Consider the following 17,175-nt stretch of genomic DNA (forward strand, 5'->3'; position numbering starts at 1 on the left):
ATCTTGTGTATACAGTGGTCCTGGTGAGCACAAAGGTCAAACTCCATTTCAGATAAAATTGAGCTTCACAAGTAGATTTTTTCGAGGCAGGCTGTACCGCATGTCAACAATGATCCTTTATGACTTTGTGACAACTGCTCTTCCATGGCCTCCATGGACCATTGAGCTAATTAGCTTAGCATTGAGTTAGCATTGGTCGATCACTTCTTGTTTCCTATATTGCGAGGGGAGAGCAGTGATTAAGATGTGTTGGTTTAACAAAGTACAAAGTGGGTCAACTGATCTGGATTGGAGATTTTTGTTTTCTATAGCAGAAATCTGTGTGGTGACATGTATGTATGTTGAACTTCTTTCAATAACATTTCATCATCAGACCCTGCTGATTTTTCCCCTTTCCCATCGCCACAGGACTTTAGTCCATCCATCGATAGCTCACCCCCTCTCAGATGGGCGGGACAAGATTTTAGTCAACAAACATTGATTTGGTCCAGGTTCACTCTGTCAGCCTCACAGCGTAAATCCAGCCGGCATAATAAACCATGATGGCCTAAGGGATACTAGCGTCGGGAGACCTGGATGGCCTAAATCCTACTAGGGTAGGTTTTCGTGGGTGTGCTGTGAAGTTCACCAGTCGGGGCAGTGTACCCAGGTGTGGTGCTTGTAGCCACAGGTGAGGCCAAGTGTCCTTTAGTCAAGGAATACCAAGTTGCCTCGGTGCAATTTCCTGGTTGATCCCTCCCTCAAGAAGCACCGTTCATACTCCCCACATTCATACTCCCCACATTCATACTCCCCACGTGTAGGATTAAAGATGCATCCACTCCACTTCTTTCTCCACAATGGCAGGTTTTTTTCCTTCACAAAATGTTCCTTTCAATGTTCTTTCCTATAATATTACTTGAAGAAATGGCATTGGATTTTGAAAAAAATGCCTTGTCGATATGTGTGTGCAGGTTTGTGTACTTTGTACTCAGTAAACATGCAACTTTGGCCCAATGTTGGCCCAACATTCCATGTTCACTGCGTATGCACTTTGTTTGCAGTGGTTTTTCTGTGTATGCATGTATGTATTGTGTTATAGTAATGGTTATATACATGCCTTTGTTAATTTACTGCTGAATGGTGGTTGTCTTATGCCGTGTCAGTACTGGGGGTTGTTGGACCATACCTCACCACGCTGGTCAGTGCGGTTTGGTGGAAGTGCAGTGCAGGACCAGTTAAAATATCACTCACCACCGATGTTAGATGTCACCTGGAACTGAACACAGGCCTCATAAGTGCCAGTGTGTTAACCATTGCACCACGAATTATCACGTGTGTTAAATAATATAATATTTGATAGATCATCATCAGTCCACCCCTGAAGGCATTTCCGTTCCGGTGAATTTCGCGGGAGTTGTTTGACCATATTTCACCATGCTGGTCAATGTGGGTTCATGTTATATACGATATTGTAAATATGCTTTGTGTTGAAGAAATGTCTTGATTGTGTCCGTCTCATTTTTCCAAACTAGAAAGCTCTGGATGCATACAGCTTCCTGGTGTTTGGAGCAGTATGTTTGGGAGCTGCGATATTTCTCTACTTCGTGCTGCCGGAAACCAAAAAGAGGACCTTTATGGAGATCAGCCGCTCATTTGACAAGTTGAACAAAGTACCTTTGGCAAGCATACTAGCTTTGGAGAAAAGAGAGTCTGTTAATGTTGTCTCTGCAGAATTCAAAACCATTCAGTCCCAGAATCTAGGAACCCATTTGTAATATATATCAGCTACGGTCATTCTACTGCTGGATGAAGGCCTCCCCAAGCCGCCACCTCTCACGATTCTGTGATGTAATTATGCACCCAGCACCTGCATGGAAATAGATTTAATTGTGCCACCTAAAAAAAAGAATGTGTGTATACTTAGTCTTCTCCTTGTTTGTTCTTCAAGCTGTTGTGAATATAACAGGAATGGAAGAAATGCTTTCCATACACAGTACAAATGAGTGCTACTTGTGTTAAAGACACTTTTCTCGAAGCTTTTAGAAAGACACCATGACATTTAAAAATAAGTTGAATTTTTTGGGAAAATTATTTGAAAAGTAATTAAGCCGTTATTTGTATTTTGCATAAAAATGTGTGACTTGCGTGTGGAAATTAGATGAGACAGGCTTCTGATTTATACATTGCATATGTTTAAACGTGCTAAGTTTAATTTTGCCCATTCCAGTTTTGAATGCATTTGGCCCACATTTTCTGCACGTAATTAAGGCCCTTTATTTTGGCTGCATATGCTTGAATGAGGGTTGCACTTTACCTATAGTGATTCTGAATTGCGCACACGTTGATGCAAAGTGTATTATATGTGGAGCTTGATACATCACTGACATCAAGAGCACATTAAGGTCTCAAATCATTGTTCACCATGGGGTACTTAACATGGGTTTTTCTTTCCTAATACAAGATAATCGTAATTGCCTCATAAACAACAGGAAAGGGTGATTAATGCTTCAACGGAAAGACAAGCTCTCTTATTCTCAGGTTTTTTCGGTAAAGTCACGTAGGTAAAACATTAAAAGTAATGAAAGTAAAATAAAACAAAACAAAAATAAAAATAAAATTCACGACGTTTCGGAGGCAACACAAGTCTCCGTCATCAGGTGGGACCGTCACAGCCAGATTAGCTGCATCACTTGATGCAGCTAATCCGAAACGTCGTGAATTTTATTTTTATTTTTTATTTTTGTTTTGTTTTATTTTACTTTCATTACTTTTAATGTTTTACCTACGTGACTTTACCGAAAAAACCTGAGAATATGAATCATTGCAGTCACGAAAGCTTCAAATCTAGAACAAGCTCTCTTCCCCAGGAGTGTTCACACACTTTCTTTTTCAGGTTTATATTATTCAGGAGGCTAGTTAATAATACTTAATTACATCTGAACGAAATTGTTTTTTTATAAACCCTGTCCATTGTTTGGTAGAGAACATAAAGTGTACTATAATTGTATATTCATCAGATTTGTTTAATGTTTTGTGCTGTATTGCTAAACACATAATTAATAATTTTGTATTTTTTTCTTTTTCAAAAAAAACCATGTTGATGTTGGATCAACAATATACAGCTATATTTGTAGTGCCGCTTACAAAATTCTGTACAGTATGTGGCCTTTTTAGTCTTATCGTAATTTGTTGCTGCTCATACCATAGCTCAATACCACCTTAGATGCTATATTTAGAAGCCAAATTGTATTGAGATACATGTATTGAGATACAATTTGTCCATCGCCACTAGATGGCTCTCTTGTTAGCCAAGTGAACATTGTTGTCTTCAGTTTGTTTTTCTTAGCCACATCAAATCATTCCTTTAGATTTCTGTAAGGAGATGATGTCTTCATGTTGAGCTGTGAACTCATAGGGTTTTTTAAGGTACATTTTTAAAAAAATTTATTCCAATTATGCTATCGGCATCATGCCATGTGAAGCTGAATCCATTCGAAAATCTCACCGATCAGTGGGTCTTATGTTGTCGCAATATGGTCTGCAGAGATATTTCATGAGAAAAAAATATTTCTAATTACCTTTTTTATCCTATAGACAGGAGGGAGTGCACTTTTTCACGTGCTGTCCTATGACATTCAAACCGATGTGTTTACTGTTCATAGTGGGAATTTTGCTAAATTTAAGTGCCACATGTTAAGTGGTGTTTTTGTGTGTGTGGTCATTAGTGACCAGGCTAACAACCGTCAACTCGCTACACTTGAGAACCCGGTTTAATCACAGGTAGCTGAAACCCCGATCTGAAATCCAGGATCTCAGTGGTGCCACCCAGCTCCCTTCCTTGTTAGAGCTTTAAAAAAAGATTAATTAAATTTGATGTGCACAGGGAACATTTTTGAAAGTAAATGCACATGACACTGCTGACCTATGATATTCACACAATGTATAGGATGTCGTGTACATGTTTGTCAAAAAGCGAAACGAAAAATTATAAAAACGACAAAAGTTTTATAGATTTGTATTTTTTATTTTTGGCCGACATGTTTTAATCGTTTCAATTCTGAGCAGTTGTCACAAATGCATAATTTAGTAACTTTACAAAAAGATCAACAGTGGATGTTTTTGTGATATATATGAATAATGTGATCCCACTTTTAGGAGCAAAAATCCCGGACATGATTGGGATATGAATGTGATTGAGATCATAAACAATTATGTTGTCTGCCTGTAACTTTCCCATTGCTGGGAAAATATCCCCCACCCCGCCATTTTTTTGGCTTGGTTGTTCTTGTCCAGAGCAGCTTGATAAAGCTATCTTGGTATAAATCCATGCAACAGCCGACTGGTAGTGTCCCATTGCTCTTCTTATCAACGCATGGTCACGTGTGTCATAGCATCAATTGATTTTCGGCATCACAGATGCACGGAGAATTTTGGACAAACGGTTAACCCACTCGAGATCGATTTCACGTTAAGTTATACTCTATTTGGGACGCTCGACAAGGAAAAATAACTATCCTTTTTAATATTAGGATAAACTGTGGTAGCACATGACCATTTGCAACAGACATGGGAAATCTTGGCATAAATATGGCAACATTGTGAAGATTCAAGTGTGCAGCACTCAATCATGTCTGAAGCAAAGAAAGTAAAATGCTGATAAACTGACCGTAACCCATTAAACAAAGAATAGCGCATCTGTAAGCAGATTCTTGTTTGTAGCAATGTGATTGCCATGCAACCTTTATAGGCGGCATTTCCCGCGATTGGAAATGCACTCCATGGTTTCCTTGGGTTTGTGGACGTTTACGTGCTTTAAAATGGCTCCTAAACCACCACCGATTTCGGTGTTACTGTCTTTTGTATCAAGCTGCTCTGAAAAGGTCATTTATTCAGTGGTAGGGTAGCTTACTTTAAGCGTGTGACATTCTAAAAGTAGCCATTGAAGTTGTCCTGTGGTGATGTTTTATGAGGTGAATATCGTTTTTTTATTCTTTCACTCTGAATGTAAGCAACTCAATTTTACTTTATTTCCACTTCTATCGGAAAGTGGTCGCTGACTTCCAATGCCTGAAAGCAAAACAGTTTGTTACAGTTAATCACGAGAAGAGAGTAATGTGTTTCTGTTTGTGTGAGATAATGATTCAGTCGTGTTATGCAGTCATATGCCACGGTGTTTGGAATGTAATTAAGCGACCATGGTGCAGTTTAAAAATGTTGGCAGGCTTATGAGATGCTGGACCTTTCTCTGCACACCCGTCTGGATGATAATGGCTTCGCAAATAGATTTTCTCTCGGGTTCAGACCACTGCTCTATGTGGGCTAATTATTTACTGTGTGCAAACATGTGATTGCTGCTAATCTACCACCTGTCATGGATGGCTGCTGTACGGCAGTGGCATGAAGTCAATTGCACGTTAGATTGCGTGTATTTAAAAACAAAAATCACGTTCTATTAACATATCTTTTCTATGAGTAGTTTATCAGATGTTTCAGTGATCTCTGTACGTATGTCCTTTTCGGGAAAAAGGCAGAGATGTAACGATGAATGGGTCTGAGCAGTCTCAATTTGTCTCTTAGCTTTACTTCAATGGGTGCAGTGCTGTGTTATGCATCTTAGCGCAGCCACACGCATGCGTTTGTTTTCTCACCTTAGTTTTCCAACTTTGTTCAAATTTAATACACATTTATGTGAAGGGGAAATATCATCAATTTGACGCCATTTTGGTTATTCAAACATTTCCACGTTTAATAGATTTGCATCAGACAAGGTGCACATATCATTGTCAAGAGCTCCCAAGGTGACTTGCCCATCACTACTGAACTATACAAGCCCTTTGCCATGTATGCACTGATATGTCGATAAAAGGTGGTGCGTTTTGTGTGCTATCTGAGGTCATGCCTCTTGGTGCAAGGAGATGTGGAAATGAGTAACGCAATACAAATAAGCACTTTGTCACACAGATTGCTGATCAGTCAGGCTTGTAGTGGTGAGACACGTCCATGATTTTTCACATCTTGTGCAACCTTTTTTCACTCTTTCAATAATTTGAATGGTTATATTCAACTTTCAACAAATGTCAGACTTGCAAAGTGATGTTTTGGTCACAGTTCGCAGTTCACAGCCCTGAGCCAGCGATGAAACAGTGGTGGAAGTTACACATTTTGTTGCGGTTGCACCCGAATCAAGAGCCGCATGGCTCACAGGGTTAAACCTAATAAATGCAACTGAAAAAACTGAAAACATTCCTGCGGCGGGTAGGTGAGTCTATCCAGAGGACAACCATTGTTGATTTCCTCACAAAGTGGTACTTATTTGATCGACCTCAAGAGGTATGATGGGCTGAGTCAACCCCCAAACGGGGATATGAACTTGCAAATCGCGAGCCGTTTGCTCTACGGCTGAGCCACTTGGCCAGTTAAAAAAACTGCAAATAGCTGAGTAGCACATTGCGGCGAGGAGAGTGCAGGGCATTGATATTCTTGTCTTCGGTCTCGTCATTGTGCAGATGTTTTGTGTAATATATATTTAGAAGTGGATGGCTTTTGTGATGCATCAGTATTTTTACCTCTGTCTCAGAAAGTCCATACGCTGCTTGGAAGTTGAAGGGCTTAGCCGACCCGGGCACAACTGCTCTGTAGAGTGGTTCACCTTTAACCACGATTCTGCCCAGCGTACAAGTTTTAATTGAGTGCATTGGTTACGCTGAATTTCCCGATGGACATGTAAAGCCGTAACACGTGTAATTCAATACACTTTGGCAGGATGAAAAGTGCAGCGTAAATGTTAGTATCGTTTAAAAGAAGCCACAAAAAACTTTTAAAACATGTCATGGTGCTGTAAGTAATTTATAAATATGAAGGAAACTGAAGATGTAATTTATTTATGGTATTAAGTATGCTGTGAGCACGGTGATTGTGAAACACATTTAAATATGCTTTAATTGAAGCTAGTGAATGCTTTGATGTAGTGGTATATTCTTTTCTTCTACGTTTACCTCTTAGAGATATCATTTAAAGTCCAGTACATCTTAGTAGGGTGAATTTTGTTGGGTAAAGTGTGGGTACTCCCACAACTTCCTAGAGGTGTGGACAGCATGGAAGAGTAGGCCAATTACCCTCCAGAGGGGATCTCTACATCTCCCTTTAGTGGAGGCCTTTTATGCCAGCAGTGGTGAGAGCAAGAAATTGTGGGGCTGCACTTCTACCTTGAAAAAAATATATATATTTTTGCATCTTGTATAAAATACATTTAAGATGTAATGTTTGCGGCTGACTACATTAATGTGCACAAGCAAGCTGCACGGTAATTTATCTTGTGACCATATGATAAATGCCCAAAATACTCGATTAATATCGCATTCGTTCTCCACCCGTGCAAACGGGGAATACGACATTCGCAGAGCGGAAAGTTTGCTTTCGTATATTATGCGCCATTGCCCCATGATAGCACCAACGGCCATTTGTTCAATTTTGTGTTCAAGGTGGAGAACAAGAACCAACATGTAAAAGGTTTAAGTGTTCTTCCTTTAAGAGTGGCATCATTCCCATTTTAATTAGACATCCAGTGTGACATCTGCCTGAAACGCTACTTTGTGTACAAGAAATGTGAAAAAGTATTCCTGAGGTATGCTTTTATATGCATTTGTCTAAACAAGCATCACTTATTTTGTTCTATATTTAACAGTGTCTGTGTGTTTTATAGCATATTCTTAGGATCTTTCGGTAAAGTCACGTAGAACAAAAAAATTAACAAAAAACTACGACGTGTCGATCGCAACACAAGCAATCGTCATCAGGAGGAAAAAAGGAGGGGGAAAGCTGCTGAGGAAGGCTGTTTTAAAGGTTTGAAATGGGTGTAGCCCAGGGGTCATCAACGAAGTGGGCAGGGCTAGCGACGTTAAAGTGAGAAACCTTTAAAACAACCTGCCTCAGCAGCTTTCCCCCTCCTTTTTTCCTCCTGATGACGATTGCTTGTGTTGCGATCGAAACGTCGTAGTTTTTTGTTAATTTTTTTTTTCTACTTGACTTTAACGAACGACCCAAAGAATAGGAATTCCTGCAGTCATGAAAGCATTGCCACAATTTCACGTTATAATGTTGATCTGCGTTATGAAAACCAGTGTTGAAGTAAAACCAGAGTATATTTCGTAATATACAGCGTTTTAAATTTGTAAAATCAAGTTTGGTCACCAGTTTCTAAAACACACAAACCGTGTATCAAAAGTCGTTTTACAACCACTCACTTACACAACATTAAGACCGTATGCTAAATGCATTTTTAAATATTGACAATTCATGTGTTTGTTTTAAACCACACAGACTAATAAATATATATTTTTACTTTGAGAAAACTCAAATTTTGTCTCAACCAAACTATTTTTTTCTAACAATGTAGCAGCAATAAATTTTGGATTTGGAAGCAGCATATTTGTAACGACATCAAATGTTGTTTGGGGAGGGTTGACAATTTCAAGGGCAGAGGTTGGGAAGTGGGGTAGTAGGAAGGGTCTTACAATGGAGAGTAAAAACGGGAATTTCTTAAACCTGGAATTAAGCAAATGTCCTGTAATTGCATAAACAAAAACTAAATATGTAGTGATTGTTTTGTGTGAACGCCTGCATATTGCCATTTGCAGTGCATTTGAGTGTATTTTTTGCACTTTCTGCCCATGAAATGAAATGTTTTTTTAAAGATAAAAAATATTATGGATTAAATCCTCATTTTGCAGTGTGGGTTCGATTGCCATGGATTGTGACAAGTAAGTAATCTGGCACACCATGTACCGTGGTGCTTGTAATTGCTCACCTGTCATACGCGCATCTGGTGTTCGCGTTGACTGTGGTGTCTATTTCGTCACCAATCAGCCAGTGGAAGCCTTCCTCCATCCTAATTCGAATTTGACTCCACTTCTTCCGTGTCACGTACGTGCAGCCAGCATTAAAATCTCCCAGAAATATCATGTTCTGTGGCAAAACAATTGCACAAGTTACTGGCCATAAATTTGTATTTTGTTTGACATAAGCAAGTTAATGCATTTTGTTAAATTTAATGATGGGTAGTGGACATATTTCGTCGAGTGTAGTAGCTTTTTGTAACCGCTGTAGCAACAGTGCTCACAACTGCTGGCCCATAATTTCTCGTCGCGTGCTTTGACACCATTGAACGGGGACGTTGCCAAGCTGCCAGCACCATTATTGGTGTTGGCCTGCCTCCAAAAGGCACATGTATTGACCGTGACGGCATTTTAGGGGTCCTGGACATACACTGCACTCGCTTGACCCGAATCTGTCTTCCACACATTATAAAGTATAATTTTCTTTACCTCTGTTTTCCAGCGGTTCTTAACATCCATGTAAACATCGTAGAGTTCATCCAACTCCTTTACGGAGGCCTCAGGGGTCGTGTGTTGTGGGATCAATATGAACTCTTTAATATCTGCATGGTACAAAGAAACACAATGGCCAAAGGAAGTAGTCTTTGCTGAGGAAGGAAAAAAAATCTATAATATTTCAGTTATTTAAAAAATATAATTTAGGAAGTTTACGGAACAATTAAACCCTCACTGCAAACAGGTGACAAAGAAAATAGGAGGCCCGTCGTTTGGTGGGATGAAATTTGCAATCCTTAAATTTATACCCAAATGTCTAAATATTAGGCACGTAACCATGCATGGATGAAAATCAATGACACATGCATTGAATCGTGCATTATGAGACAATTGATCATTTTTACGAACAATTTACGCAAATTATGTGGTGATATTGCATTGCCAGTGGTGCACGAGTAAAAAAAAAAACTCAACATGTTCGTCAATAACACACCACATCAAGTGCTATAGCACGTGCAATGAAGAAGGGCCATTGCCTGAAACGTCGCCTCATTTTTCCTTGAAGAATGTAATTTTTATTACATTATATGCACATCTTCCTCATAGCTGTTTTATATTCAACGTATACCGTGCCTCATATGCAGTACATCTCAAATGATGTACTCGTGTTACATTTGAGCTTATGGAGCAAATGTCCGTATAAATAATAAACAACGCACATAAAATGGTAAAATTCTTTTGAAAAAACGTGATAATTTAATTGTAACCTCGGTTCATCAAATTGTTGTGGGCGGTCGGTGTAGGGTGGAGGTGGGAGGGTGGTGAGGGTGTAAGGGGGTGAGGTGATCGGTGAATCGTCGCATGGCCTCAATAGAACAGAAAAGCTTTTTTGTGAATCTCTAATACGAACCTGTCGTGGGTGAGCTGAATTTGACAACAAATGGCTCTCTGGAAAAGGCATCCACATCTCCGATCTGCTCATCCATATACTGGTATCTGTCCAACACACTCACCGTGGTGTGTCTAAAAAAGAAAAAGGCACAATTACCTTACAACGAACAATGTTTACCATGCATATTATTCCTTCCAATAGACATGTTGTCACGCATATTTAGGCAGAAATTTAAATTCATATTTAATGCCAACATTAAAGACAGTCTTAATTTTCACCTGGCATGTTGGCATAATATAATTTATTTTATTATTTTGGCAATAGAAAAACACATTTTGCCAATGGTTTTCTATTCTTTGTTCTTTTATCTCATTCGCACTTGAAAAGCAATGTGCTCTCAGTAAATAAAGCAATTGTCCTCATGTCATTGCATTGGCTGAAATGACACCGCATGCAATTGTGCACATACCAAATTAGCACGTGCATAGAATTACATTTTTCTTCCGTGCAATTTCTTGTCAAACTAAAAATGTTGGAGAAAATGATTTACCTATCTGGAGGGCTTCATATTATCATTACTACTTAAAATGCAAATGTGTTCTATATTTGTCATGAACGAAATATGCACCAGCCATTTTACTTCCATAAATTTGTGGAAAGATGTCTGTGCACCAAGCGCAAGGAGGGTACCTGTAGATAAAGGCGTACTGCTCCTTGTAGGACTTTCTTCCCAAGCGATCGCTGATGATGTAGGTGTAAGGCTTTCGTCTATCTCCTCTGGGGAGCATAGGAAATAACAAGCGTTGCAAAACAGCAACACAAATCGGTCGAAATATAAAAAAGGTTGGTACACTAGTTTTTTTTTATTAGTGTCGAGTCGTTCTTCTGACGTACCAGATTTATTTTATTCCATATGGTTTGGTGAATGCAGTATTTAATGACTTCAGCGAAATTTGAAAAGACAAGATAGGTGAATATGAATAGTATGGGTGTGATGGGTTAGTGGAGATTTCATTTTGCGGATGCCCATTATAGTTGTATACTATGCAATATTTTAAATGATCAATTTCTGTAAGTTATTAATTAAACTGTAAAACATGATTTATACTTGTTTCACGAATTTTTTTGTATGTTCCTGCATTATCCTAATATAAAAAAACACACCAATTGCGAAGTTGTAATCATACCAGTGCTTTAAATTCTCAAATTTGTAAAAACTATGAAAAAATGTGCAAGATTGTCCTGTGCAGAAAATGTAGTTGGTATTATGATGGAAGAACAACACGAAGACATCTAAGAAGTAAAATCAAATTAACCGAAGATGAAGTAAAAAAAAACATTCACACCTGCTACCACACACCTCTTAGTAAGCTTCACATTTTATTGTGCAAAATATTAAAGGTTATGAAAAGCATTACTTGGGCTAAATGCCATTGAATTCTGAGGCATACATTATCACTGATATTTCCATGCATAAAGAAATTGTAGGCAATCGGGATGGAAAATACATTACTTTGCACCGACGTTATTAAGAAAAACATGCAACGTTTTAAAAGCACGTGAGTGGGTTTCAGAAACAGTGGAAATGTGTTAAAAACACGCTTTTTGTGGCATTTTGAATGTACAAATAACAACGTTTTTTTTTCAAATGACAGTTCTAGATGAAACAATGCTATTCCTTTTAATAACCATCCAATTGTGGCCACAAGGGTTATACAAATAATGTAGGACAATGCTATTTTAAATCACATATACACTGCAAAATGTACGGTAATTTGTTTTCGTTCAAATGTGTATGATATACAATGGCCAAAATTGCAAATAAAAAAAATACACGGTGGGTAGAGATTTGTGCTTTGCTGCAACCACAGCTAACATTGAAATGCAGTACGCAGTAGAGGTTTGCTGTCAATACCTGCTCGGGAACCTGCTTGTATGTGAATAATATTACGCAGTTCTTCTCATATGGTTGGGTGCGTTCTTTATTCAAAGTAAGTACTAGTTTCTGAAAAATATTTGACTTGGTCCTTTCGTAGCAATGTAACTTGGCAAAGTAATACATTTCTATTGAGATTTAAGAACAATGTAGCTAAATAGTGTATTTATCACCTCACATGACATTTGTAAGAAATGCATTTTTGCAATGGATTTTTTAAAACATATTTTGCAGTATCGCACTGATGTGGTTTGAGAGCTCGTAACATTTTGATTGAGAAAGATAATTTTAACCTTGAATTGTTACATTAAATAATTAATATATAAAACACATATCGCTAATTCAATGATTACAGTCACAAATAATGTCTCTTAAACGTACCTGTTAAGTTCATTTACCAGCGACACTAATGATGATCCGGTGGAATCTTTAACTTCCATCACGAGCATGATGTCACATCGAGAAGTAACCTGAGTGCAATAAAAACACATGTTAAAAATTGACACGTGTGTGTTTGTATTGCTGCAATGTGTACGACTGCTTTAATACAGTCCTGCACTGCACACCTTGGCAATGATAGCCATGACATGTCCTTTAGCAGCCTTCGTTTCTCCAAACGATTGTATGTTGAAAGAACATATTTTTAGTGCATTAACTGCACAGGAACAAACGGCTAGCAGGAGCAGCAGGCTCAACAGAGACCGCATTTTTAGATTGAAATCTGCCAATATGGACAGAATTTATAAATGTATCCCAGAGGGAAGTGTGCATGTGTAGACTCTCAAGCTCATCTGTTGCTTTAAACTGGTTTGGAAAAGTTTAAGTAGGGAATCGACACACAGTGGTCGTATACCTCTTTGAATTTTGTGCTTTTTATACACTGGGTAAAGAGATCTATGGGATTAACATTCTTAACCTCTGAGCTTTTGTTCTCAACCTTTACATACCATAGATAACATCCCTCAACGTTGTTTACAATGTGTCGGTTTTTGAAAATGTTTTTTCTCGAACAACGGCCAGTTGAAAATATTGGTGCGCTTTTCAGTTCTGTTATCTGCCAAAAAGATTAAGAAAAATGAAGTTCAAACAAGAAATGAATTTTCAAAATGCAATCTTCCGGTGCTAATTACATAGCTGATATATTTTACAAAATATGCTGTGTAGCTAATACATAATCGTTTACTTCATGACTATGCATACATCGGGTTGTACCTCATGTTATTCAATATGAAGTCCGACGTTTGGCACCAAGTGGCGACAGCTTCTTCAAGAATTCAGTCAAATCAGGAATTCAGATCCTGAAAAAGTTCCCAGCACATGGATTGAAACGTCGGACACGATGCCAAACAAGACGCGGTACAACCCAAACACACATCGGAGAGCTCGACAGAACAACTCCTCGACAGCTGCCGCCGGTGGTAGCGCATTCGCTGCTTGTTGCGAGTTTCACGGTCCAAATCCAGGGCTGCTCTCATGATGTCTCTGGGTGTAATTGAGATTACATTCTGTGGACGTGAGATGCCCTGGTGTCATTCGCAAGATTCGACCATTGTGTGCTGGCGTCGAGATCCAAATTTGCCATATTTGAAAATGTCAAATAACTCAATTGGGGTTATTATGAAAAACAGACGAATGCCTCAAGTCACTCTTGCAATTGGTTAAACAAAATAAAACCTGGAACTTGATGCAATAAAATGTTTATCCTCGTGTAGCGTCGGAAACGCGTATGCACACACCGCCTGTATCCACTTACCTGCCGTTCGCCTGTATCCACTTACCTGCAGTTGCAGCCAGAGGTCGGTAGGGTGTGCTAGCCTGGACAAGGGGATAGAGAGAGAGCCGGATCCTAGGGAGGCGGGGTTCCCCTTTCCTACCTGTGGGGGGGAGGGGGGGGGGGCCTTCCAGGATCCTCTGGAAGGTCCCAAAAAGGGGGCGGTACCAGGGGAGGAGGGTCTCCTGGAGGTGTATAAAAGGGGCATCCCAAGCGCAGCTCGGGGCAGTGCTACGAAGACTGAAGACCAGCTAGACTAGGACCCTGGGACCTCGAGCCCGCTGCCCTTGTAAGGGCCGGGTCGAGCTGGGACCAGTGGTCGAGACCCGTACCTTGGCTGGGTCGGGTCAGATAGCCTCGCCTAGGGCACCGATAGCCGGAGGGCTAAGAGTTGAGTTGCCAAGTATAAGTCACGTTAGCCCGGAGGCTCTACCTCCCTAGATAGGGGATGTTAAGGGAGTAGTATGTTAGTTTATGACTAAACCGTGTTGCCTCTACGACAACGTCTCTGTCTCTGTCTCCATAAGAACTCACTACACGTGCAAACCATACATAGAGACGTATGGCAAAGCAGTTCACACTTAAAGTGACTGTGTGAGAACAGGACTCGTATTAATGTGGCACAGAATAGAAGATAGAAGGTACAGTGGTTTAAGTATAGGGCGGTATTCATGAGAGGCACGGTGTGGGTAGTAGTGAACTTGTGCGATAAGCAGCGTTGTTGAAAACATGGATTTGCTATTTCATTAAGAATCAATTGTAAAAGATAAAAAACGATCCAGGCTTTGCCGAGGCGATATCAGGAAAGCCTTTGGGGTTTCTGTTCCAAATTGACCTGACGTTCATTGTTTAATAGTGTTGTGAAACCATGTTTCATTCGTCATCATTGGTATAAGCCATGATGTATCCATTGCTGTAATGAAGACCACACCAGATTGTCGCCATCCCCCGTGGTCTCGTGATGCCACCGTTTATTCAGCACCTGCACACGAGCCAATCTCATTACTTCATCTTAAGGATGGTAATCATCTCAGCTGTATACTCTCGTTTGACTGCCATTTAATTGCCATTTTTGACCATTGGCTATCATCCCATCTCTAAATATGTCCTGCCCAAGTCCAAATACTTTTCTTAACGATCAATCAATACAATGTATCTCCATAATAGAGAGTTTTTTTTTGTTAGATCCCGTAAATATAAATGTGTTGTTAAACCCACCACCACCAGACACAGCCAATTAGTAAGGTTTGTCACGTAAACAAACATGCCAATTCCTTACTAGTATAGTACACCGGTATGTTGGAGAATAAATCCAAATCTGTCTGTCGCCTGATGATGCCAGTTGTAATTACTGCCGATACGTCGTACTCGAATTGTAAATGTTGTGGCTAGGCTCTCCAACACACCGGTGAGCTGTACTGGTAACAAATCGGCCTGTTCTGTTTACGTGATAAACCTTACTAATTGGCTGTGTCGGGTGGTGGCGGGTTTGATGATACATTTATATTTATGCGATCTAACCCAAACAACCTCTATTATGGATAATATTGGTCACGAAAGCCTACATGTTAAACAATGTATCTCATTTGGGGTACTTTCTCTCATCCATGTACTCGATTTCCTCTCTCTTAGTGTAATTTCAAGCATACATTTAAGAACATCTAATATTTGACACTTGTTTTTATTCACTGTCATATGATAGACCAGCCAATAATTGTTAAATGCTATCGAAGCTTTATCTAAATTTAACAGTGACAGCTAAGGTGAAGGTGTATTATTTGCTCATGCTATCGCTGGCAGAAGGGCCTCTGTTAGAAAAGGCTCATTAGAGCGCCTCTATATTATATTTGACCAGATATATAAGCCACATACTCGTGTATTTGGTCAGATACCTTGGAAGAGGGTCGAGTACCCATGCCTTACCTCACTACATGCTACCTGCTGATCAACTAACTGTGATGTATCCACAGTTGGATTTAATAAACCTGCCCTCTGTTTCAAATGCCATGCCAGAGATACAATTTGAGCTGCCATGTTCTGAATTGCAAGGCCAGTGTACTCAAATAAACGACTTACTACAATTTTTTTTTATTTTACCAAGTAAGGCCCACTATGCTGTATAGCTGTTTTTCAGAAGCGACTTGGCCACGAATGATAGCTCAATGAAATGGCTTCTCACGTGGATTTTTATAGCAGCCAAGTACTCTAAACGCATGTTGATTCTAAATGTGGAGGGAAAAACCAGAGGACCTGGAGGAAAATCCACTTGACCATGAGGAGAGAGAACATGCAAACTCCAAATACACAGGCGTTAGGGTCGGGATCGAACCCACGTCCTTATGGATGTAGTGCCTGAAAATACGCGCCACACTCGAGAGTGGGTGGACGCACACGCAGAGTACAGTGGGAGCAAACGAGGTCGAGGGTGTTGTTGTCGTTAGGTGTAGGGGGAAGGTCAGATTCGGGTAGGGGGCAACTAAGGATACAGGGCACTGATTAGCTGAGAGTTGTTGTCCAAAGGTGGTGCCGCGCTGTCTGAGGACAGTAGCAGGTGGTAAGGGGTGATTAAGGACGCAGGGCGCTGATTGGCCGAGAAGTTGTTGCTGTCACTAAGTGGCGCCGCATTGTCTGGAAAAACATGGCAGGTGCCAGCGGGGGCTGGGGGCGAGTGGTGTCGCGGGGGATGCCTCAGATTAATTGAAGATTAATTGGCTGGGGGATAAAGAGAGGGGGTTTGGAGCAGACGTGAGTTCACGCCTGGGAGGAGACGGAGGATGTTGGAGTTGAAGCAGTGGAGCTAGTAGCAGTGGAGAAGTGTAGGGTAGCAGTGGAGAAGTATCGGGTAGCCGTGGTAAGGTATAAGATAGCAACTGAGATGCCAGCAGAAGCGGCTGGAGTGTGACGACGAAGCCAGTAGGAAGCCGCTGGAGTGTGGGAGGAGAAGCTGATAGAGATACGGCTGAGTGTGACGGTGGAGCCGGTAAAGAGCGGCTGAACTGTGACGGGGAGAGTGGAGAGGAGAGTCGACGGAGAGACGCGGAGCGAGCGAGGCCGGCGGAACGCGGCGAGCGAGCGGAAGGGCAGAGGAGATTTGTTGATTGGTGTTAGCTGGAGGAATGTTGATTGGTGCTAGCTGGAGGAATGTTGATCGGTATAAGCGAAATAAAGTGAGAGATAAAAGCAAGAAGCTGTCGTGTCAAGTCGAGCACTACATGTATACAAGGCGAGGTAGTTAACACCTCGCCACCACGGCGCGCATTTGCAC

At 40.4% G+C, this 17,175-nt stretch overlaps 2 protein-coding genes across 5 annotated transcripts in view; one reads left to right on the forward strand and one right to left on the reverse strand.

The window, feature by feature from the left end:
• The window catches only part of SLC2A9 (solute carrier family 2 member 9), a 79,107-nt gene extending 66,465 nt beyond the window's left edge, over nt 1-12,642 (forward strand). For all 4 annotated transcript variants that reach the window (XM_078599302.1, XM_078599301.1, XM_078599300.1 and 1 more), the window contains one exon: nt 1,515-12,642. In XM_078599302.1, coding sequence (XP_078455428.1) covers nt 1,515-1,757 — 243 coding nt within the window. In that variant the 3' untranslated portion in view covers nt 1,758-12,642. The remainder of the gene's footprint in view (nt 1-1,514) is intronic.
• Nucleotides 3,986-13,000, reverse strand: DNASE1L3 (deoxyribonuclease 1L3). The gene is made up of 8 exons (XM_078599304.1): nt 12,706-13,000; nt 12,521-12,609; nt 10,894-10,980; nt 10,222-10,334; nt 9,306-9,418; nt 8,789-8,946; nt 6,549-6,645; nt 3,986-5,049 (listed from the first exon to the last, which is right to left on the reverse strand). Exons 1-8 carry the CDS (start codon nt 12,844-12,846, stop codon nt 5,002-5,004), a joined length of 846 nt encoding a protein of 281 aa, XP_078455430.1. The 5' UTR covers nt 12,847-13,000; the 3' UTR covers nt 3,986-5,001.
• Nucleotides 13,001-17,175: the final 4,175 nt, after the last annotated feature.

The sequence above is a fragment of the Lampetra planeri genome, chromosome 12, assembly GCF_965212315.1.
Source record: "Lampetra planeri chromosome 12, kcLamPlan1.2.h2, whole genome shotgun sequence".
Lineage (NCBI taxonomy): Eukaryota > Metazoa > Chordata > Hyperoartia > Petromyzontiformes > Petromyzontidae > Lampetra > Lampetra planeri.

What these genes read in the sequence shown, in the direction of transcription:
- DNASE1L3 (XM_078599304.1), bottom strand. Translation starts at nt 12,846, where the DNA reads ATGCGGTCTCTGTTGAGCCTGCTGCTCCTGCTAGCCGTTTGTTCCTGT. An exon ending in CTGGTAAATGAACTTAACAG is followed by an intron (nt 10,981 to 12,520) that starts GTACGTTTAAGA and finishes TATGCTCCCCAG; the next exon opens with AGGAGATAGACGAAAGCCTT. An exon ending in ATTCAGCTCACCCACGACAG is followed by an intron (nt 9,419 to 10,221) that starts GTTCGTATTAGA and finishes TGTACCATGCAG; the next exon opens with ATATTAAAGAGTTCATATTG.